Below are 24991 nucleotides of genomic sequence, written 5' to 3'. Positions count from 1 at the left end.
GTGTGTGTGTGTGTGTGTGTGTGTGTGTGTGTGCGTGCGTGCGTGCGTGCGTGCGTGCGTGCGTGCGTGCGAGAGAGAAGCATGAAAACCAAGGAGAAGTAAAGGAGAAAGGGAGTCATGGGAATGTGTCATTGGAATTAATAATTGTTCTGGTCTGAGTTCATTTTGGTAACTGATAGTCTTGACCTTCAGTTCCTATTAGCAGTTCATAGGTATCCCTTATTAGTCACTAATAACCTGAGATAAATTAAAGAAAGACAACCAATAAACAACTAATGCCTGACGTTGTTTGACATTCTGTCAGATCTGCATCATGTTGACTGAAGTAATAAAAATGTCTTCATTTCAGCAAAACTGTGCATGTGATTTAAGAGGAGAAAAAAGAAACTGCAGCTGGAATAAAAAAGTTCTTACACAGTTGTTTTGAGGTAAAGGCGAAATGCCAAAAGAAACATTAGCATCAATGAATATTTCATCGCCTATCATGACTAACTGTGATAACTGTCCACTGCCAAATTCCACAAATACAACAGCTGAGAATTGTCCCTGCCTGAGGTTTGAGATGTTCTGCTTGTTCTAAGTGCACCTGGCCTTTTTATTTTTCTGTAGACCTTAATTGCAATATATGTGTGAGTTCAGTCTATAGTAATCTGATAGTATGCTGGTAGGATTGCTTTATGGCACAAAATAGGAAAAGAGTGCAGCTCTGCCAGTACACACAGCTTTCAAAGTTTGTTGCTGTGGGTGATGCTTGAAAAACAAAGCTTAGTTGAAGGAGATGTAACAGCAATGTTTTGTAATAAAACAAAAGGTTTATGGGAAATGTGGTCTTAATTTCGTGGTACACCAGCAACACCATTGGCATGATTCAGACATCACTGGCCATCTCTAGCAAGTTCTGACAATACCACAACTAATTTGAGAATGATATATTAAGGATTAAACGTCCTAACATGTCACGCTTCTCTTTTTCTCTTTGGCTCTGCGCTGTTATTGGGGCTGACATTGCATCTCTGCTGGGGTATTTTGTCTGTTGTTCTGCCAAGCTGACATGAAGGGGTCCAGCAACAGGGCTGGGATCAGCTCGAGGCTGAAGTCCAATATGCTGTGCCCTCTCTGTTACTGGGCAGACACAACTGGAAGGAAGTACAGGGTCAGGGGAGAGGAAGTATAGCCCAAAGTTTTATGCATAGCAATTTCTGGCTGTGTGATGACCCAGAGATTTGGAGCTGATTTTGTGAACAGTTATATGTGTATCTACTTATCCATTCTAGAACTTTTTTCTACTGGCCCATTTTCTCAATATCACAGCTTCACAAGCTAGAAAGGAAAGTCAAGACAGAATGAAAGTATGAGTAAGCACTTACTGTAACCATGGGTAATAAAACTGTAATTTTTTAAAGGAACGCTCCAGATTTAATGTCTGAAAGCAGAAATCCCTCTTAAATTAGGAAGACACTGTTATGTCAGAAATGGATATGAGACAGAGTAAAATTCCAGGATTATGACATTACTGAAAAAGCCAGAACATCTGTAAAGTTGTGATGGAACAACCCATTTCATATTTCATTTAAAAGCATAGTTTTACCCATGATGCCACGGGCAGTGACACACAAGTGAGCTATATATTGGACCCTATTAGAGGATTCACACTCACTCTTGTGCCAGACTGGCAGTTAGAGATGAGCAGAGGAGTAGAAAAGTGCTGACTCACCCTTGAGCTCCTGGTATCATGTACCTTCCAAACTTTCGCAGTGTTGCAGTGACCTTGAGCAACGCACAGCAGAGCGAGCGAGTCAGCGACTGAGGAGTGGAATAGAGAGAGAGAGAGACAGAGAGAGAGGGACCCCTCCAGCCTGCTTCTCGACAGATAATCTGTCAACCCCCCGCTGGTTCCCAGACTCATGGTACATGCGGCATAAACACACATATGCTACGTAGAAAACATACGCACACTCCTCGCCAGCCGCCTACCTCTGCAGCACAGCTGAGTGTCTGACAGGGAGGTAGTTGGTGGAGAACACGCATATCTCCCTCCTCTCCTCTTCCTTTTTAAACTCCATCCATCACACCCAACGCATCACTTTCCTTCTCTACCTTTCACTTCCTGCCTTCTCTCTCATATATTATCTTCCGTCTCTTTCATAACCTTCCTCTCTGTCTTGCTGTGCGTCCATCATGCTCTCTCCTTCACTCTTTGTTTGTCCCTTTTCTCTCCAATTTATTATGTCTTTTATTTGTCTTTGCCTAAACCGCCTGGGTTAGTTGAGATGGGAGAAAAAGCTTAATCAGTGAAAAATGAACACTGTGGAGAACACACACTGGTCTGTAATCTAAGTCCAAGCTGGAACACTCTTGATTATATTAGCCCTGTGAAGTGCTGTGACAAACATGTGAAACAAGGCTTGCCTTGGAAGGCTGTTGTTAACCAATCTGAAATTGCAAACTATTGATTAGCTCACTCACTGTTTATCAGCGCACATGCACATTTTGTGTCACTCTCTTTCTCCGTTTGACATACACACACACACACACACACACACACACACACACACACACACACACACACACACACACACAAATCCACCCACTCACACACACTCACACACAGTCCTGTGGATGGGCGAGAGGAGTATCAAGGTCTGGTCACAGTCATGCCAAGTGCTTGCCTCAGAGGTGTCCTGCAGGCCTACAGCACTCTACATCAGACCTCTGTGTTAGGTCCAAGTACACAGACACACACTGATGCAGACACGGGAGCACATGTCATGTGCAGATTAAATACAGTATGTCCCCCATGCCCCCACATACACTAATATGCATACATAAAACTCCCAACTCCTACATCAAGTCAGTTAGTGACATAGTCTTGCACTCTAGGAACTTTTCTGGTGAGTTTCAGTGGATCATCATGTGAAAGCTGTCATATGAGAGTCTTAATTTTCCTGGGGAAATGGATACAGCAGTTAACTTGTGTGCCTTTTTTTTTTCTGAGTGGGTAGAGTGCAGAATGAGTCAGTGGGCTGACATTAACTGACAATCTTGTAAAGTGCGCAGATGCATTGCAAAGACTGAAGATGAGTCACTCACATCAAAGATGATAATTGCACTTACTGACTCAATTACCACATTTGGATTTGAATGATTTCCATGGAAGTTGTTGCAGAACAAGCTGAAGTGAAAAGACTGTGGGCACAAAGACTGGAAGACAGGGAGGGAATGGAAGAGCTGGATTTGGGGAGTAAATGTGAGGGAGATGGATTTAGAATTCAGAGTGGTGATGCTTCCTCCACCATGTGTGATCATTTAGACCTTTACTGGTTGTTTGTTTGTTCTCAACGTCTTAACAGCTCTCTCGTCCATCTTTCTGCCAGCTTAATTTCCCTGCTAGGTGACGGTTAGATTTATTGACGTGTTCCCCCATTGAGCCGCCACAGGAGGCGGAGAAGCGCAGATGTGATGAAGCACTGTCCAGAATCCAAGAGCTACAGTCGAGTTTCCAGTCTGTGCCAAGAGCCACGTGAATGTTGGTGGGGTGAAGCAGGGGTGTCGGTTAAAGCAGCTGAAACTTCTAGAGACGCTGTGAACTAAATTCAGTTTAACATCTGTAGTGGGAGATGTCCAGTTGGTGATGCGCATCTTCTCGATGGATAAGTGGGTGGAGGTGGCTGCTTATGGATTGAACCAGATAATGCATCTTCACATTGGAGTTTAGGGGTGGTAATGTTAAAGGTTAAAGGAATCGTGTACTTTTGTCATACGGACTCATATCAGTCGAAGTGAGGGTTACAATATAACACAAAACGAGTTATCTTACAATTTTTTTTTCCTTCAGGAAACTGAAGTAGACTATATTCTGTCACAAATTACTCCACAGAGCTTATGCAGCTCAGGAAATAACTGGTTGAATTTTTAAAAAATAAATTTTTCAAGTCCAAATGAGATGATATTTACTTTCAAATTGCGCTATCCTTTCAAATTACACTAATGTATCTTGGAGCACTACAGTGCAGTTACAGCATTTGATGATTAAATATTATCATTTATCACTTTTTAGTGGAATTCTGCCATGATTATTTGACCATATGGTGTTATTATTTCACAAAATGACTGTATTGTACAATTGTATTTAAAAGATAACAAACTCAATTATTGATGTTTTTGCATCATTACATTGAACCAACCATATGATGTTGCTTACATGCAGTATACATATATTTCATAATGTGACATACCTGTATATCACTTATTGAATGTCAAAGTACATATATTGTGTGATATCTCATTCAGTTACATGAAAATGAAAGGAGTGATACATTGAGTGGGATTAGGGGATCTTCACCATTATTTTAATGTCACAATGTAATTATAATTCAAGATCATGTTTATTGAAGGTATTTGGTTTACCAAAAGGACAAGGTAAAAAAAAAAAAAAAAGATTTTATCTATAACCAAGTGTGAAGTATGCTGACCATGATGGCTCTCAGTTTAGTAACTTCATCAAGCCCCATATCAAACCCAATGATCACAAAAAAATTATCTATTTCCTTTGATCTGATTAAAGGAAATAGATAAAGATAATTGTTTTGTGTTTTAGTAGCCATCTAATTGACTGTACTTCCAGCAATAGAAAAATAACCCAAAGCATCTCTCACTAAGACGATGTGTGTTGGTACACATAAAGTAACGTCATGGAATTCATGGGATGTCTGACAAAACAAAAGCCATAGCTGTTGCTTAATGAAGCATTTCATTTCCATCATCGTTTCTACAACCCCACAGGATTTCGATGTGTCGTTTTATTTGATGTATATGTGAAGTGCAGCAGAGCACTGTATCTACGTAATTTTAGATAGAGGGCTCTGAAGCAGTGCCTCAGTATTCAGAATGGGCTGGTAATGAGAGTCACAATTTTCCTCCGCTCAGAAATAACTGATGTGTCTGTGTATGTATGCACGTGTGTGTGCGTGTGTTAATGCTCCGTGTGTGGAACAAAGATAATTGAATGTAAGTGGTGCCTATCAACTGTGGTCGTATTTCTCTGTGGTATTGAAACCTATGGAGATTTGAAAACTCATTTAGCTGTGCCACTTCAAAGAAAAGAAAATATTACGTAAAAACTACGCTGGAAGTGTGGCCCCCCTCCCCACTTAACTCCCCCTCTGCTGTTGCGGTATAAAGTGCACAAAAGACCTGGTGTGTGGAAAATGAATTAGTATTAGAATTAGAATTCACTGTATTTTCACTGTGCGATGATTGTGTAGCTGTGCATGTATCTGTGTGTGCTGTTGTGCTTGTGTGCAAAGTATGCATCTGTTCACATCTTGTCTGAGCTAAGTGCATGTTTGTATCCACGCTAATTAGTGTGTCCATTGAAAAACAGGAAGCTTTTCCCAGTCTGCGAAGATGAAAGGCATTAGAGCTGTGTCCAGTGTTTCCTCCCTGGTGTGTTAGACTGTGGCACTACAGGCTTTCACAATGAAATCTCTGACAAAGAAAGAAAGAAAGAAAGAAACCGAGAAAAGGAATGGCTGTTACAGAGTTTCATAGAAATTTCATGAGATAATTGCTGTCAGGTCAGGAAGTTTCCTATGCAGAGTGCTGCAGAAGGTGTGGAGTCAGGTTATTTGCAGTTAATTATGTTAGGCGCAGTACAGCATTTTCATCTGACTTAGCTCAGCTTGCAGTGCTGCACAAACAGAAAGAATATGAGCTTTAGTGGAAAATAATGACAAGTGTCTTTTGTTAAGAAGTTTAAAGATGAAGATGAGCACTGAGTTTCACGAACCAATTTTTTGCTTTAAATCAAACCAAACAGGAAAGATACAAAAATTAAATGGCTAAAAGCAAATCTAATATAATTAAACATCAATTTAGATATGCAATGTGCACAGTATATAGTACATACTATATACAAAATAAATGTGTTTGTGTGTTATCAACTAGGCCAGCAATTGTAATGAGTTGGCAGGCTTGAGCCAGATTTAATTAACTTTAAAAGGATGTGCATGAATTTAATTGCATTTAATTAAGATAAATATGGTCCTGATATTTTATTTCAGAACAATTCAAATACACATAGTTAGGAATTTAAATGCTAATGTGAAAAGAAAAGTTTTCTATCAAAATCTAAATCTGGTGTACTTGTTTCAGGTTCTTTGCCATCATATTGCTACAGTACCCGCAGTTGTTGCGATTTACACAGATGTTATTAAATTTCTTACTGGCTGATACAATTACAACTAATCTCAAAATGTTATAAAGTGGGTTTCTGTGCACAGTCATGCTGAGTAAATACCCTTTCAAATACAGTATGTGTATGAAAAGTTTTAGAGAAGAGAAAATGAGTAATATTTGATATTTAAATCATGTAATTAATGCCTCCCCCTGACAGATTTTATAGTTTATACTTATATAAAAGTTGATGAATGAATTATAACGCAGCATATTGGCCTGGAGAACTTTTATAATTAAAGTGGAAAGGATCGTATTTTTTCATGCTAACGTGACAGAAGTGGCTGAAGGGGACAACTCTCCAAGTCTAATTAAACAAAGAACCTATTCATAATATGCCATGAAATATTTATTATGTGTCCCAGATACACATTCCCCAAATTTTACCTCACATTATTACTTGAGAGAGGCTCAGTTAAAGTCCCTCTGTTATACCTGTCTGCCCTCGCAGCACAAATTGCCTCTAATCTGTTTTTTGGTGTTTCAGTGTTTGAATGTGTTTATGTTCAATAATTATAATGATAATTACATTGGTAAATACCTTAAGTGGTGACCGAAACCAAAATAATAACAAGAACAGCAACAACAACAACAATAATAGCAAAAATAGTAATAAGACAGGAAGGAAAGAAAGAAAGGGAAAGGAAGGAAAGAAAGCATTATGTTTTCAGGTTGTCCATTGATCCGTACGTCCCATACTAGTGACTGGATATATGAGTAACTCCTTGAGGAAATGTCTTCAAATTTGGCACAAGCGTTCACTTGGACTCAATGATTAGATTTTTGTGGTCAAAGGTCAACATCACTGACCTCACATGATATGTTTTTGACTATAACTCACAAATTCATGCACTAATTATGACACAATTTAACACAAATGTCAAAATGATGAAGATGATGTTTTGGCATGGAAGTGATGGAGTACAATTATTTGGAGAGTTCACATTTTAAAAAATACTCTGCTCTGATTAATATTTTGATTTACATGGTTTTCTGTCATAAGAATTGAAAAAAAAAAAAGGAAAACGGGCTGGAAGCACATCTATGCTTACTTTCTCATTGAAAAATTCTGGATCAGGCCGCACATGTTTGAGCTTCAGTCAGACTTGGGAGTTTGTTGATGAGTGAGGAGTTTGTTGTGCACCACACTCAGTGACTAGAAGACGTATCAGAATGGTAATTGTAGTCATTTGTTTGTTAGATTGTAAATAGCTGTAGCTTACTCAGTGATTATGGCTGTCGTAATGCAAACTTCTGCTCCCTATACGGACAAGGTTTTGGTGACTGGTGAAAGAGCAGTGTGTTGTGAAGAAAATGAAAGGTTTTGGGTTTATTTAACTCGTCCCCTGTCCCCACAAGTTGAGGGGATTGGTTCTTTAGGTTAGATGACGTATGAAACCCTGGCGGTCTGAGGCCATTTTTATGAGACTGTCATTGGTTCACTACAGTTCCATGGTGGAAATACGCAGTTATGGAGTTGTTATTTCTTATTTTTATTATTGTTATGTGTCTTGTATTATATAAAAAAACGCCACATGGACATGTTAACAAGGTTAAAAACATATTTTTCATTGGAGTTGGTCTTGAAAAAAGCTGATTCTTGGCAGATGAGAATGGTGAGTTATTCCAACAGTTTAAATGATTTCCACTGGTTTTAAGAATTGGAATTAAGTTCAATTCCAACAACTCTGAAAGGTTGGAGGAAATATCAATGTTGAGATTTTGAATGTTGGTTAAATGAATGTTAAGTGAGAGATTAGGGATCACAGAATTCTACTGGTTAACTGAGAATAGTGGATTTTGATCAGTTGATTGAAGATTCTGACATGGTGGAAAATGTCTCAATCAGATTGAAAATAACTGGAAGTGATGTTAGAGGACTTTGTGTATATAGTAATGGGTCATCTGCATATAGACTAACCTTATGGGTTGTGTTCAGGATGCTGATTCCAGTGGTTTTGGTTTCTTGGTGGATGGTATCTGGTAGGGGTACAATAAACAGGACAAATAGTAGGGGTGAGAGTGGACATCCTTGACCTCAGGTATTTATTAATTTTAAGGAGGAGTGATAAAAGTCCTTTGTTGACAGAGGAATTTCTAATTCCGGTTTAAATGAATGACAGTGTTGCATTGTTGGCCAGAAATGTTTACAATTATATAAAGATTTGTTATTTTGTTCAAAATGGGTATACCTGACTCTCTGTATGAGGAATTGTTTTTTCTTATTCATCATGATATCAAGCTCATATTTGGCTTCAAAGAGTTCTTTACGAAGGTCATCTGGTTGATTTTTGGCTACTAGCAGATTAAGCTCTGAAAAAATAAAGAAATAAACTGAATATTAAACATTGCCATATTTAGAACTAGTTTTTTGTGAAATTGTGTTATTATTGTAATTAACATCATACAATCACCATCACCATTAACATCAATGATCATTTTATAGCATTTGATCTAGCATTAATTGCAGAAATGCAAATGGAAACATCATCCTACAGTGCACAGTGCATCCATGAGCTTTACTGTAGGATCACTTGAGCAAGAACTCCAAATACGTGTGATATATAACAAAGGAAACAGACACTCAGCTGTACAGGCACAGAATCAGACATTTAAGCTTAGACAACAGAAACATACAGTGTAAAAGGTATTACAGAGACATAAGTCAGACAAAGATGTAACAGAGCTTAGGAAAGAGAGCAGGGGAACAAATGGAGTGAGAACAGGGGAAAAAGGTTGGAGTCACAGAAAAAGGAAAAATAAAACAAAAAATTGTGCAGAAAATCAAACAAAGAGATTAAAGAACACTGGTTTGTACACATTGCTTGCATTTCGGGTATATAATGTTTTTTGTTTTTACCTCAGAGCAATCTTGAGACCACAGAATAGTTGGCCGTCAATGTACAATTTATCCATGGTGATTGAAGCTCTTCTCCCATCTGCTTGGTGCTGTTTAAGAATGGGATAGACCCTCTTGTGGCATATGTTTATTTGGCAGGGGAATTGATTATTGAGGCCATAGTGAGTTTTTTATTAATTCTCTGCCCCTGCTTTTCAACAGCTCCTTTTGTTGGTAATGTGCAAACTTTGTAATGATTAGCCCAGGCTACCTGTTTGCTGTATATCTATCTCCAGGCCTATGAGCCTGGTGAGAAGTTATATTGTTGACAGTATGAGAGCGAACCTTTAGTTCAGTTCATATGATATCTTTATGTTTATCGGATTTGCAGATTTATTTTCAGGGATCCCAGAGAAAATGAGGTTTTCCTGCATGCTGTGTGTCTGTATGTCCAATATGGTCTTATTTTCTTTGACAATATTGTACATTTCCTTAGTCAAGGTTTCAACAGTAATTTTCAAGCACTTGTTCTCTCTTTTTAAGTCAAAGTATGCAAAATCTTCCATCACAAAACTCTGGTATTGAGAGGTGTCAGATTCCCGGTAGCGCTCCTTGGGTTTCTCATTCTTGGATGAGTCGTCTGTGCGCTGGTTGGGTTTCTGATCGGCATTTTGCATGGATTGCTGTGATATTCGTCAGTGAAATTTTCAATTTCCTCCGCGGTTGATGTTCATTGAGGACCGCCGTGCAATTTTAAAGAAAAAAGAGACATATTATTTGAAATTGAGAGACTGTTATGATTTGAATAAAGCTTTTTGTTGGACACAAAGGTAGGACTGAGACACAGAGACAGTTGAGCGGTGCAACAGAGGCTTTTTATTGTAGAATTTAGGAATGATGGCTTGAGGCTGGGACTGGGATCGCTGGAGTGTGGGATGGGCAGCAGAAAAGAGGACTGGGCCGGACTAGAGGAACAAACACAAAGCAGGCTGGGTACCGGATCTCAAGCTAGGATTTATAGCCATGACGAGGAGGTGGGCGATACATGGTTCTGGCAAGCAGGCGAAGATAAACCTGGTGCACAGGCAACCAATAGCTAGGCTGGCAAAGAGTGGAGTAGAGTGGAGTGAGGAACGGGATTCAAATACTGCAGGAGCTTCTTAAGTAGATGAGCTGATCTGAAGCAGGTGTGCAGGTGGTTTGGCGGGAGCAGGAATCCAGAAAGCCACGCCCAGCAAGTACACACACAAACACAGACAAAGACAAACTGGGGACAAACAAGTAACATAAGGAAAGGGGAACGCCTGTATGAGTGACCAGCCACACCATAATGGCTGATCTCACCTGTGTTTGTGTGTGATTCTCAGAGTTTGCGCATTGCTGTGGACTCTCTGACAGGGCTTCCTGTATGTCATATTCAGTGTAAGGCCTGGGCGTTTTAACAGTAAGACTCCAGGAGTTGCCATAAAACAGATTATTTTCCAAAACGCTTCCTTCTGTAATCAATAATTGCTGACTCAGTACAGAGTCGTGCACGACACCGGACTGTAAGTGTGATGTCGTTTCCTTCTCGCATATTAAAACTGGGCGATTAAATGCCACAGCAGGACAAGGACAGTATAACTTAATGGCTCCTTTTTACTGCAGTTGTTAGGTCCTTGCCTCAGTCCCCAGTGAGCAGTATCTTTATATTCAGCAACAGGGGCAAGGTAAAATATTGTTTTCACAGATTTTTCTTCTAAAGTTAACAAGGGCAATGCATGACATATTTTGTGTTAACAAGGGAGATGCTGTCCCCCCACTCAAATTGCCCCTCTCCTGTTAAAAGCCACCAGGGTATGAAGCAGAAGCCGTCGCCGTGAGGAATGAAGGCCATTGAGTTAAGCTTGTTGAGTTTAATGGAGCAGGAAGGCTATAGTAGAAGTAATGGCTGAGGGTGAGCTTAGCTACAGGCTTGTCAGGTACCACAGGGAGGGGAGAGGAAGGTTGTATCCTGGAAGATACTGCCTCCTGCTTTTTTCCATCACTGACACCCATTCATTTTTTACATTGAATACTATATTTTCATTGTGTTGGCTTTGTTCCTGCTCACATTTAGTAGGTGCTATTACAGGTAGGAACAACACATGCCATTAGTTACAGCAAGAGCAACAAGAAAGATGAGAGATTTTGTAAAATATTTCTGCAAAACCATATGTTAATTACTGTATGTCAGCTGATTGTCATTACTGATGGTTGTGCTTAAATCTAAGTCTTAGAAGAGGTCATATTTTAACACCCATCATTATTTGGTATTAAAAAAAGGTTGCCCAGCCACCTAATTAAGGGCATATTGAAGAAGGGACATACCAAATGATGACATTTGCCACCAATGGTTTATGTCTGTGTGATGGTGATATGGGGAAGATGTTGCGGTTGTTTATGGTCGAGTTTATGTCTGATGTAGTTTGTCGTAGAGGTTGAGCTGCAATTCTACTGATTGATTGTGGTGCAGACATGTCTGTGAGGGAATAATGATCACAATAAAACATTTGATTTTGTTTATTGAAGTAGAATTTACGGTTCTCCTCTTTTCTCTTCTCCTCTCCTCTCCTCTCCTCTCGTCTCCTCTCCTCTCCTCTCGTCTCCTCTCGTCTCCTCTCGTCTCCTCTCCCCTCCCCTCCTCTCCTCTCCTCTCCTCTCGTCTCCTCTCCTCTCATCTCCTCTCGTCTCCTCTCCTCTCCTCTCCCCTCCCCTCCCCTCCTCTCGTCTCCTCTCCTCTCCTCTCCTCTCGTCTCCTCTCCTCTCCTCTCCCCTCCCCTCCCCTCCCCTCCCCTCCTCTCCTCTCCTCTCCTCTCCTCTCCCCTCCCCTCCTCTCCTCTCCTCTCCTCTGCCAGATGGCTGCTCCTTAATCAAACTCTCGTACCTCAGAGAGGTAAACACATTATGCTGCCCTAATTACACTGACTTGGCAAAGCGTACCGCTTGAATGTATGTGTGCACATGTGCATGTGTGTGTAGGCTTTTGAATGTGTGTGACAGCAAGTGCATATGTATTTGTGTGTATGGTAGATGAGGGGTGAGGGGGTGTTATTAAAAGTCAGTGCAGTGGGTTATGCTCTCAGGCACCCTCACAGTTTTATTAAGAGCTGCTCCATCTAGAAGGGAAACGCACACACATTCATGCACACAACATGAGTGCAGAAATGATCGCTCAGCATATATGTACAGAATCACTCATTCTCTTAATCTCTCATTCTCAGAGAGTAAACAATCCCCTCGGCCCACTGTAGCTATGGAAACACTTGCTGCTGCAGGCCTCTCATATTGCTGCTACACTGTGGTATACTATAGTTATCCCCTGCCAAGTATTGAGGTAGGCAGACTGCTGTCATACATTCTTGCGAACCCATAAAGGCTCCTGTCATACAATCCAGCAGATCTATAAGCCCCTGGGCTGGATGTCGCGCAGTAATGTATGTCTAGCTGTGAAAACACTGACTTCGAGGCGAGCCATGTAACTTGCTTTGGCAGGGGGAACAAAGCAGTGTGGGGCTGTAGCACTAATAGTCTGGCAGCCCAATAGTGTTAGAGGCAAACAGAACGGTTTTCACAGGACTCGGCTGACCGAGTGCCGAGTGACTGCGGTGTGGCTCTGCACTTCTTGGGCTCTGGAAATTCTGAGGAAAGAAAGTGGGAATGTTACATGCTGTTGAGTTATAATAACAGTCAAACACTGAGAAAACTTAAGCTGATTTGATTATATTGACCACAGTTTTTCAGGGCAGGGCGGATGTTCAAAAGAGAGAAGAAAGTGATTAAAGTGATGAATGATTTTGGAAAAAAAAAGTGCACTATTTGAAGAAACTTCCTTATGTTTTCTTATGTTTTTTTGGATGAAAAGATGTCCCTCGTGGTGTAACTTTACCCATGTCAACAGCATAGCAATACATGCAGTTTGTGTGTTTCATATCAGGATTGACTTGTTTTTTTCTGGGGCTGCAACTGAAAACTATTGTTGTGTTTTCACCTATGAGTCTTTGTGTGTGTTTTGCCACATTTGGGAACAAATTGGTGTCCACCAAAAAGATTGGTGTCACAACCATGCAAGATACAGTCAGGAAACTTCACAGGTGTATATTAGAGATCAAAATGAAGACCCAGATTGAAGATGGATGTGGCCCGACCCATGAGTACTGAGTACTCATGTAATAATGTAGTAATAATTACTGAATACTCATTTGTCAGAACAGCAACGTGTTGTCACAGCTGGTGTGATCTTATCGCAAGATGGTCTCTAGTTTTCATTACTGATTAATCTACTGATTATTTTCTCAGTTAATCACATGGTTTACATAATGTCATCATATAGCTAAAAATGCCTATCTCTTAATTTGAGACACCTAATTTCAGATGTACTCTTTTGTCCAACCAGCAGTCCTAACCTGACGCACCAGATGGTTTGTTACACGAACCATCTGGGAAGGCTTTGTTGGAAACTGTTTGAAAAAGGGCAGGCGCTTTCAGCAAATACTTGGCAGGTGATTGGATGAACCATCTGTCTGTCACCATCTATCACGGGCTAACTTCAACCAATCAGATTCTGCATTCTTCCCATTTTTTTTCACTACCAGCGGAGCCAGTTGGTAATTCAAATCAAAGTCTTGCCCTCTTTCAGTGAAGAAATACTCTCCAGTTCTGATACAACTGATGCTATAGCAGCATCTATGCTAACTTCTTTAGGAGCTGCCATTGTTGTTAACAAACAGTCACCTCTTGCTGCAGTAGTTCCTCCCTCATAGGATGCTGATTAGTCCAAACCACTGTGGTTTGGCTAGAAGCATATAGCTTGGGGCTTGGCAAGATGGATTCTCAATTGCAAGATTTCCAGTGGAAACCCAAAGATATACAGCTTACTATCATTTAACACCAAGAAAAACAGAAAATGTTTACGTTTAAGAAGCTGGAACTGATTCATTTTTTTGCCATTTTAACCTAAACTATTAGTCAATGAACAAATACATAGCTGATTAATTTTATGTCAGTCCCAGTTGTTGCTTCTGCCTCAGATGTAAAGTCAGATGTGTACAATCCAACACAACCACTCCTACATATCCTCACAACCTAGTTAGAGTCTAAGTAGTTCAATTTTCTAGGTGGAGTATGTTTTCAGGAACAAAGGGCTGAAGTTTTGGGTGGTGAATGACTGAACGGTTTATCATGAGCCTCAAGAGATGTCATTTAATGTCTGAATCCACGTAAGTACAGTTAATAACAACCAGACATTTTACAGCCCATTTTCACAGTCCAGTAACAGCCAATCCAAATATTTTCAATAATACAAACACTCCATAACTCACAGTTTTGTTGAGGAAGGAGCGACACTGTACTGATGTAGCCTTTGTTTTCTCTGGATGTGAGGCATGCTTCCAAATGCAGACAATGACAGTAACAAGAAGAAAATTGGGTTGTTCAGGTGTATGTGCCAAAACATAATGGAGGGTAGTTATTTTGGATATCGAATTAAGCTTAGATCTAGAGGAAAATCATTTGACTAAAGTACCATGATGATGTTTAGTCCATGGTGCTACAGATAATTAGCAGTGATGATACTGGCCTTTGATGAGGCCTGATGAGATGTAGTGAAATCCTTCATGCAGTATAATTTTTGTGGTGTGCAACAGCGTAGGCGTTGAGAGAATTAACACTATGAATATGGATGTTGGGTGAGCATCATGAGAGTAAATGTGCTTACTCTATTGATTAAATCTCCCATCAGTCACCTGGCAGCATGCCCCCCCCCCCACTCCTCTCTCTCTCGCTCTATCTCTCTCTCTCTATCTCTCTCTCTCTCTCTCTCTATCTCTCTCTCTCTCTCGCTCTCTCTCTCTCTGTCTGTCCCTCTCCCACATCTCTCTACTCATCTCTGTCAAGGCGGGCTCAGTGGAGTGGTTAAATTGTCCATAGCGCGTAAACGCTCGTTTATAAAAGCCGACAGACGTGGCGGTCGTTTTCTGAAATTAATTACCCCTCGGAGCCACAGCAAGCATGGGCCCTAGTCAGTCAGTCACAGTCCACCACCTCACAGGCCCGGTACCTGCAGAGAGAAAGAGGGAGACAAAGAGGGAGACAAAGAGGTAGAGGGGGAGAGAGCCATGGAGGATGACATTAGGTTTGCAACAATGAGCCTGGTTCGATAGAAAAAAATTGAGGAGTCTGAAAAATCTGTAGTTGACGCATATAGAAACAATGCAAGTCTAAGTAATGAAAAAAGTTGAGAAAAAAACAATGCAGACATCAGGGTTATTAATCCAAATTGCACATTTTAGCTGTGAAAAAACACTCCTTTTCCTTATTTTACTCGGGCAGAGGATCCATGGAGAGTTTTGCGCTGACACAGCCCAAGATGATAATGTGATACACACCATAGTGACATCAAACTAATCAGACTGTATTCATCTTCAACTAGAGTAACTTAATGAACTTCAGCACTATCTGATGCAACACTTTTCTAACATTAATAAAAGCTTCATCTCCTGTCTGATTTGCATAATTGTTCAAATGAATCCACTGACGCGCTGTTCTTTTTTCTTTTTTAATAAAATGATGATTTGTGTTAAAGTGAGATGTGGCTTGCTGTTGAGAGGAGAGGAAAGGGGAGAGCGGGATGGGGTGGGTAGGAAGGGAGGGGTGGGGGAGCGGAGAAGGGGGATGGGAGGAGCGGGATTTGCCAAGGGCCTAAGGTGATTTGTCACCATTTTGATTCAGTCATGTAATGAAGCGTACAGTGTTGTACAAGGGGTTACTGGTTTGAAGTGATTTTTCTTACGGCTACAGAGATAGTTTAGAAAATGTTTAAACTGGCTGCAGTGAAATTACCTCTAAATACCTTTCCATCAAGAAGGAATGATGGAAAGATGGCAATGCTGTTTTTATTCCCTCTCAGACCTCAGCCTCGAATGTTGCTATGCTAAGGAAAAAAAGATCTCTCTCTTGTTCAAAAGTGGCTCCCACCTTTTACTTCTCGTGCAGTTGGTCTTACTGTCCGTTTTTGACAAAAAGTTGCAGCTACAACTACAATCTGTATGTACATGTAACTGAAGCAAGCTAGCACTACCGCTATCAAGCTAATCTGCTTGCATTTTTACCAATACTAACCACTATTTACTATTTAAAGCTATTATCACAATGTCACAACGTTATCTTGTGTTTGATTATGCTGTTTTACTGTATATGTTTACATATAAAAAATTTACAATGGATACATTTCAGTATGAAATGATGATTCGCATCGTTGTTCGCTTCGAGCTGTGCCCTCCTCATTATCTGATATTTCTCCAGACAGACAATCTAAACGGAGCTGGTGGAAGCCTTTCACCAGGGGAAATTCAGTGATAATAGAACTGCAATACAGAAATTGGAAAATAACTTATACCGAAATTAGTTTTCAAAATCTGATTAAGTAGAAGTTATGTTGATTAGTTGTTGATTAGTCTGATTTCAAATACAAAAGGAAGAATAAGAAGACGGAAGGTAGACACAGTGGCAATAACAACATGTGGAATGATGGCAGCAAGTGCGGGAGCAGCAAAAGTTGCGCTGCGACTTGGGGGAAAGAAACACTTCATGAGTCATTGCGTTTGAGGCTGATCATCAGGGACAAGTTATAGGCAACTGCAAGCCAGTATGCAAGTACGTGTTTGTGTGTGCACCTTGATATCAAATTTGGTGTCGTGGAGAATTGTGGAATTTCAGTGGCACTGGTACCGACGACCAAATTGTGGGTATTGTGACATCCTTGGGTGAAAGAATAAAAAAAGTGTTGATAATCAAACGTTTTTCACTTCATTGTTGAAAATTGTATATTTTTTAAGGACAGTTGTGAAGAAAAGCGAGCAAGGCTCCTGCAAAATAGCCTTCTGATGGGCTTCAGCTGTCTTTGTTTGATTCTTGTCATTCTCGCCTTTCAGATCGAAAGTCACAACGGAGGCCTTAGTCTGGTATTGTGTGTCGTCTGTGAAAATGTGCGTCATTTAAGATACAGAGATACACTTTTGTCCAGACTATTAAATTTTTTCCCAGCACATTAGGAGCACTTTGGGGCTTAATTACGATTTGAAACACCAACCTTGCAATTAATGGCCAACCAGCTCTTCTACCTGAGCTACAGCTGCCTAGAGTTACTGGATTTGCTCAGCCTTTCACCAAAACATTCTTCTGCAGGATACTGACGGTGCATGAATAAGGTTAAATGTTTTAGCTTGGATGTAATTTGGATGTTAACACACTCAGTGCTAAATTGACTGAGATAGTGGCTCTATTTTCTTAATTATTTAATTCTTCTTATTCGATTTCGTGGATCAAAGAAACCTAAAACAGTTTATTCTTCATTCTCTGCGGTCTCTTTGTTTGTATCTCAGGAGACTCGCAAAGAGACAAATTCCCTCATGCTGTGTGTGGCAATTGGATGTAATAGTCCATTTACCACTGTAAATCTGCTATGTGAAAATACCACAGAGAGTGTGTGTGTGTGTGTGTGTGTGTGTGTGTGTGTGTCAAGATATCCTGGCTAGTGTTTTCCTTGAAAACCGACCAGAGCGGCTTCTGTAGAATGGGCCTATCGTCATCATGACCTCCTCTGTTTTTCCAGCTGTATCTGAGCTAAGATGTGAGGCTTTTACTCTTCTTTTTTTTTTTCTGGCTCAGTGTTTGTTATACATCTGGTGGTCAGCGATGAGAGGAACACATGAGAGTCACAGCATGGCCTTTCCTGCTCCATTTAAAAACTACTTTGATGACCGGAGCCTGTAAGAACACACAGTGTCAATGACAACACTTTGATATTTTGCTCCAGCTGTCAGTTTTTGTCTGGTATTTGTCAAGCACTGGACATGGAAAACAGTGTCTCTGCTAAGAAGAAGATCCTTTTTGCAAAGAAATGCAAATGCAGCAGATACATATTCAGTCTTTAGAAACAAATAGGCAATTAGATTGTACTTAAGATGTAATTCAAGTCTGTTTGATATTAAAATTAATGCAATTAACCAGTGTGTATTTACCACCACCATTATGGCTGTCTTGTCACTAGACAAGGTAATTAGGAAGCTTTATTGTGGCAGCAGAATATAGAGCGAGATGTAAAGATTGTGCTTCTCATAATAGGAGTGAACTGTGCAGTTGGAAGAATCAATTCTCTCTCTTTGTTTCCCCAAACTGCAGTGTCAGCAGAATCTTAATTTTTCATGACAACTTTGGCTGCTGTGCTACTCATATATAGTAGACACACAGACACACACACACACACACACACACACACACACACACACACACACACACACACACACACACTCACAATCTCCCTGTATCCCTCTGTCGTTTGGCATTCCTTGCGTATTGCCGTTGAATGAATGTATAACCATCCTCCATCAAACTGCTCTGTGTGCGTATAACCCTTCTGACTGCAAAGAGTTAGGAATGCACGCTCCTGAACTACAAGTGCAATATAATCAATACAGCCTGTTTTTTTTTTCTTGCAGTGGCTCTTCAACATGCTTATATATTTCACTGCTAACTTCAGGCTGGAATTACTGCGAAATTAGCTCATGCAGAAACTCCTCTGTGAGCCAGAGGAGCATTATTTTATTCACTGAGCGGTAGCCTATACAGAATGTAGAAAAATATATTTTATTATATAATATATATAATATTATATATTATATAAAATATAGGGTGGCCTTGAGAACTAGCTGATATTATTTTCATCAAAATATAGATTGAGTGTCATTGAGTAAAGATGGTAAGCTTCATCGACTTTTCCACCACCCCAACTTGACCTCAGTGTTCGCCACACACCCATTCTCTGGGTCTTCCAGCACATGATGGTAACTTTGGGCAGTTTTACTTAATATTTAATTATTGACTAATGCCATTGATCTGCAATTAGAAGCAGCTTTTCATTCAACGAGTATGCGTGCAGAGGCAGGGACGTGCGTCACTATTAGCGTAAGAGCATAGTTGCTGTGTTACATTTGGGCTTATCTTAACTACTTGTCATCTGATGGCTTCAACCTGCTACAGCTGCGCGCCCTTGTTGGCTGAGTCACTTCTTGACTTCCATTTTGCTTTGACTCCACCATACCCTATATAGGCCAAGCAGCCATTTAGCTGATGACTAACTTCCTGTCTGTGCTCCTTTGGGTGACAGAAGAAATCTCTGCTGCTGCTGTAACTGATAAGTATGATCATGAAACATTCTATTACAAGGTTCTTCAGATGTAAAAGCCACTGGTTATATATACAGTATATATATATTTCTCAAGGTTAAACTAAAGCAAATATATAGCAGAACATAATATCTGATTAGAGCAACTGTAATTATTCCCATGGGAAAATGTAACCACTGCATAATTAACAGGACACAACAAGAAAAAAAACCCCAGCACACCACCATATTAAACATAATCAATATTGATACAAATAGACAATTACAAAGACTGACTATTAACGCATAGCTGAAAATAATAACCGTATACAAATCACAGCATGTAATGTAAGCAGTCCTGATGACACACTTGTTTCAGTCTGAGGAATAAATAATTTTGTCACGTGGTTATCAAGGCAATACAGCCAAAAAAAGAAAGAAACAGAAAATGAAAGTGATTCTCAGCTTGTCCAGGCTCGCCTCCAGACATGATGTTACCGTTGTAGTGTGTTATAGGTTATGACTCAGACAGCTGCCTTCACACACCAGTGCTGAGGTAAGACAAGGCAAGAGTCAAGTAAAAATCCTCTTGATTAACTGGAAACCAGTGGCAATCTACAGAGACACCGCTGTAGTTGCACAGTTGTTGTTTTTTTTAGGGGAACTATAACACTGTCGTCATCAGTGGTGCAGACAATGTTCAGCCACCTCTCAATAGCATCTCTGCACATGGCTACTTTACACTGGTTAGTATGTTGTGAGGGAGTTGGTTTCAGTTGAATAACTGTCCTTGCTCTCTATCACATCTGTGTGGTCCTAATCTGGATCAGACATGTTGGATGTATTTGTTGTCGAGTGGTCAAAGAAGCAGAATCGTCAAAATCACTTTTGAGAACTTTTGAGATGTCTTCAGGAGACGCTGTGTTGTAGGCGCCTGACATAACTTGTATTTTTAATTTTTACACAACAACCTTCTATATGTTGCACTGAATGATGTTTTGTTGTTAAGCACGCCTCTGAGCCAAACATATCCTTAGTGTTTATTGTTAAAGCTGACATAGGAAGGCTATAAAAATACAGACAGACACGTGGGCATAGTGACAGAAAACTCTAATACGAGGACACAATAGCACAAAGACGGCAATGCGTGTTTGCATCACAGCCTGCAAAGTAGTTTAATTGCCCACAAGAAATAAAGCCCTTATCTTAGAGAAAGGTTCTGCGTTTGCACTCTGTTCTTGTGCACCTTTTCCACTGCAGTGAACTTGCATTGTCTGCCAACCCTTGTCTCTTTTTCACACGCGCACAGCTGCAGTCAGAGGGCAGAGCTGCCTTTTCATGCATGGCTCACTGTGCTTACGTAAGAGCTCTACTTAAACCTGGTTACATCACATAACAGGCAGCACTGTGTCAGTGGGTCACTGTGCCACCTAACCGTTGAACTACATACACACTCTATGTTGGGCCCTTCACTGGGCATGTGTGAATGGAGCATCGCTGTGTGCAGTCAACCACACATTTTGGAGGGTCATTCAGACCTGTGTTCATGCATCTGCTTATCTGTGTATGTGTCATCTGATTGTGTGATGTTGTATAATAGAGATTAGCCTTAAATAATAGCTCAGATGGAATTGAAAAATATGTTGCTCAGTTTAAGGAATCCAAAGACTTTTATTATGGAAACTATGCCATTGTTGCCCCTATAGAGTGCCAGTAGGGGGGCCCCTCTGTTTCCAAATTCTATTTCTTGTGTATCCTCTTCTCACCCTTTACCCCAGCTCCTGCTCTTCAGCTCCGCCTCCCTGCCTGCAAGAACAGCCCATCTCTGTCTCTCTCCTTTTCTCTCAGTTTCTATTTAGTACACACACACACACACACACACACACACACACACACACACCCACCCCAGGGCTTGAACGAGGGCAGGACCAACCACTCCCACTGCTCTATAGTTCCATGAAAAACACAGAGGGCGAGAGACACAGACAGAGAGAGGGAGAGAGAGAAGGAGGGAGGAGCGTAGCTGCGCTGAAGCCGAGCCCCTCTATGCCTCTGCACGCAGAGTGGAGCAGACGGCAACAGCCACACAAACACACTCCCCTCTCAGTTACATGCACAGTCACACACATACCACACGCACACACCACCACCACCACCTCCACAACCACCACCACAGCCGCCGCCGCTGCTGCCGCCACCACCACCAGCACCACCACCACACACACACAGTGACGGCTGCCAGGCGCAGTGGGAAGCAAACCGTCAGGGAGAGAGCTTGAGAAGAAAGAGAAGGATTGCAGAGGGGAAGAGAAGAAAAGGGAAGAGAGTTGGAGGAGGCACCTTGTGGATCAGAAGGGATTTTCCTCTGTGTGAGTGCGCGTCTGGATAAGGCTATCTGCTTCTTCCTGACTGAGAGGAGTTTTTACCCAGGCTTTTTCTTTTTGCTCATCCTCCACGCCGGGCTCCAGCGATATCTACCTATCTATCCCCAGAGCTTAACAAAAGAGGGAGGGAGTAAGAGAGAGTGAGGAAAAAGGCAGTCACAGCTTCAGCTCCAGACCACCCTCTCTCCTCCTCCTCCTCCTCCTCCTCTCCTCCTCTTCTCTCTCTAGCTCCACATCCATGTGTGAGTTCATCGCTGATTTCACTGTCTTTTGAGGATAGAGCAGAGGACAGCGTGCGTTCTCCAGGATACAGCCGAGCTCCCAGTGGGATCAGGGTCTCGTCTGGTGTGTGTGTGAGAGAGAGGGAGGAAGAACGAGACAGGGAAACGGATACACAGGAAGAGAGAAAGAGACGGAGGGAGACAAGCAGAGAGAGAGAGACACTGGAAATTGAAGGGGCATGTTCAGGGCAGCAGAGAAGAAGAAGAGTGAGTCTGATTTTTAGAGCGGAGAGTGCACGGAACCGTCAACCGATTCCCATCCATTCCTTCTTTCCTCCTCCTCGTCATCCTCTTCTTCTTCTTCTTCCCTCTCCTTTTACCCTCTCTCCGTCCTGCTATTTAATCTCCCCTATTGTTTCCTGTATTGCCTCCTACTATCCTTTCATATCTTCCTTTCCTCACCCTCCACCTCCGTCTTCCCAAACCTCTTTTCTGCTGCCACTCCAGATTCTTCTCTCTGTCTCTTTTTCCAGACCCACAGGAAGAATTGTTTTGTGAGGTTCCCTCTGAGCTCCCAGACAAGTAGACAGACTAATATCCCAAGTACTAACTGTCCTCCTATCCATCCCTTCCTCCGTGCGTTTATCACACACACACACACACGTCAGTAAGAGGAGAGCGTTCTCTCTCTGCATCCCTCGACTCTTGGAAACAGTCGTCTGAAGGATCCAGGCCAGCCCCTTGGAGTGATCGTACCCCACCTGTGAGCTTCTCTCTCCAGCCTCCAGGACCTTCAATTGGATTCCAGCTACATGGGAAAACGTTTGGAGCAGCAGCCAATGTACCCCCACTACACCTACTACTACCCCCACTATCTCCAGACCAAGGTAGGATGGTCAGCAAGGTTGACCTATTTTACCCCTCTAACCCAAAGGGAATAAACGTGTTTGTGTGTTGCAAATACACATTAGTGTTTCATCATGTAACCATCTTAAAATCATCTTGCAACCCCTCTGTTTATGAGCTTAATACCTTCTACGTAATTTGTTGCTGTCGGTACCAGATTAGGACAAAATTCTTTTTTTCCGATGTCATGTCTTCCGATGTGTTTTACCAAGCCAGGGAAAGACCAGAATCAACACACTTTACGTCCTGTGCTGATACAGTTTGAAACAGCACAGAGATAGACAGTGAAATTGCCTCACAAGTCAGCTTGCTAAATGGCACCATGTCCCCCTCTCCCCCATCTGTCTCTGAGCAGGGAGATATTGGTGTCACTCAGCTGGTTTTTTCTTTTTCCATCCACTCTGAGCGCTTGACCCCATCCTCCTCTCTGCGACCCCACCAGCTCCAAGTTCAAGTTCAGGGCATGAGGCCCACCCTTCCCTCTCAGCCCTTGCTTTCTCTCCTACTTTGTCCCTCTCCCGCTCTCTGTCAACCCCCCTCCACCCCCACCCTCTACCCGTCCATTCACTGGCCATCCCCAGCTCATGATAGCATGTTGTAGACAAGGTTGATGGAACCCAATCTGCTGATCTGATTACTGAAGACTGAGCTCAGTTTTTATTCTTTTGTGCTTTCAGTTTTATTCCAATTCTCTTACTCACACAGAGCGTGCACCCACATATACACAAATACTAACACACACACCACACTTCTCTCTCTGAGCCCTCCACCACCAAGACGAAGAAAATGGATTACTGTGGCCTGATCAATTGCTCCTGCATCATATCGCCCGGCCTGCCATTCTCTTTGTCTGCTGTGATTCATTTGTTTGTTTGTTTTTTTCTTTTCTTTCTTTCGTGTGATAGTAAGTGTGAGGGGTTGGCAGGTTTGCTGCAATATTTAATAAATGTGTACATGTCAGCTGGCAAGAGAGATGGAGGGAGAAGCAAAGATAAAAGTGTAGGAGTGGGATGCAGTGAGAATAGAGAGATCATGCTACAGGGTGGACACAGTGTGGGAAGAGCAGGTAAGAAAATGCTCCACTGCTAAAAATACGTTGAACCTTGAACCAAACTCAGACTGCATGATGCATTTGCAGGCCAATAGCATAACATCGCAGATTCTGTTGAGCAAACTACACATTGGTAGTTTAGTCTCAAACAAGTTTCTTTTTGCTATAAACCTCATTCCGAGTTATTTAATAATGTGCATACAGCAAAATCTCATACAATTATTAAAATGAAGGCAGTTTAGATATCACCAATAGCTCTGCATCTGCGTGCTCAAATGTTTCTCATTTAAACAATAGCAAACTGTAAAACTATAAATATCTCTTGTGATTACAAAAACCACTGACCAAAAAGACCGAATAGACTAAAAATAACATTTAAAGGACAATCAGAATTAAAAGTCTTACGATATCCAATTTGTCACGTTGAGAGAAGCTGTTACTGCCGCCTCGCAAAGAGAACAAAGAAAAGATTACAAGTGAACGTTAGGCTGCTTTCATTTTCCAATTGAAAATGGTTCCATATTGAAGACGTTTCCACTGCTTGTTAACTTTTTATAACACACGCCTCACTTGCCACAAGTTGTGGATAATGTCAGTTTACGACAATTACTGCACATATGAGAGCTGGTGGTGATGGAGAGCACCGAGGCACAATAGACAAAGGTTCGGAATTTTATCTGGCTTAATAAAGCTGATACAGATCAAAATAACTCAGCTCAGTCAAGTACTGACTAAAGTGTTTTATTCTGCAAAAAATGAAACCAATTTACTGCAACAGATCTTCAGCTTTAGTTTAGAAAATAAAATTAATAGTCCCAGTTAACTGTGGGATACATTTGCGGCGCGGATTGTGTTTGCAGCGTGTCAACATTTTCCACTTATCTGCTGATCTCAAAGCTGCACACATTCACATCTGGGGGCTGTCTGATGTTCTTAAGAATGTGCTCAAGATGAACAAACAGAAGCTGGGAACGGTTTGCTAATGCACATCTGTGATTTGGTTGTAATAAACAACGTCTCCAGTGATAAGCAGGCCTTTTTGTTTGCTAATCTGTAAGAGGAAATGCACATCTGCAGCTGGATAATATACAGTAAACCGTGTTTTAAAAATGTCCCGCCAATGTAAGAAACTCCGGAGATCTGTGGTAATTGTCTCTCAGCAAAACTGTTTTTTGT

The 24991-nt window shown here is 41.3% G+C and overlaps 1 protein-coding gene across 5 annotated transcripts in view; it reads left to right on the top strand.

The window, feature by feature from the left end:
- Positions 1-24991, top strand: part of LOC130172254 (RNA-binding motif, single-stranded-interacting protein 3-like) — a 167000-nt gene that overhangs the window by 32604 nt on the left and 109405 nt on the right. The window contains exon 1 of one of the 5 annotated variants that reach the window (XM_056380830.1): positions 21294-22745. The exons of 3 other annotated variants lie outside the window; for them this stretch is intronic. In XM_056380830.1, coding sequence (XP_056236805.1) covers positions 22671-22745 — 75 coding nt within the window. In that variant the 5' untranslated portion in view covers positions 21294-22670. Of the gene's footprint in view, positions 1-21293; positions 22746-24991 lie in introns of those variants that run through there. One more of the 5 variants, XM_056380829.1, reaches the window with a different exon arrangement.

The sequence above is a fragment of the Seriola aureovittata genome, chromosome 7 (genome assembly GCF_021018895.1).
Source record: "Seriola aureovittata isolate HTS-2021-v1 ecotype China chromosome 7, ASM2101889v1, whole genome shotgun sequence".
In the NCBI taxonomy this organism is placed as follows: domain Eukaryota; kingdom Metazoa; phylum Chordata; class Actinopteri; order Carangiformes; family Carangidae; genus Seriola; species Seriola aureovittata.
The sequence above is the reverse complement of the archived record's forward strand: the minus strand, read 5'-3'. Positions and strand labels throughout refer to the sequence as shown.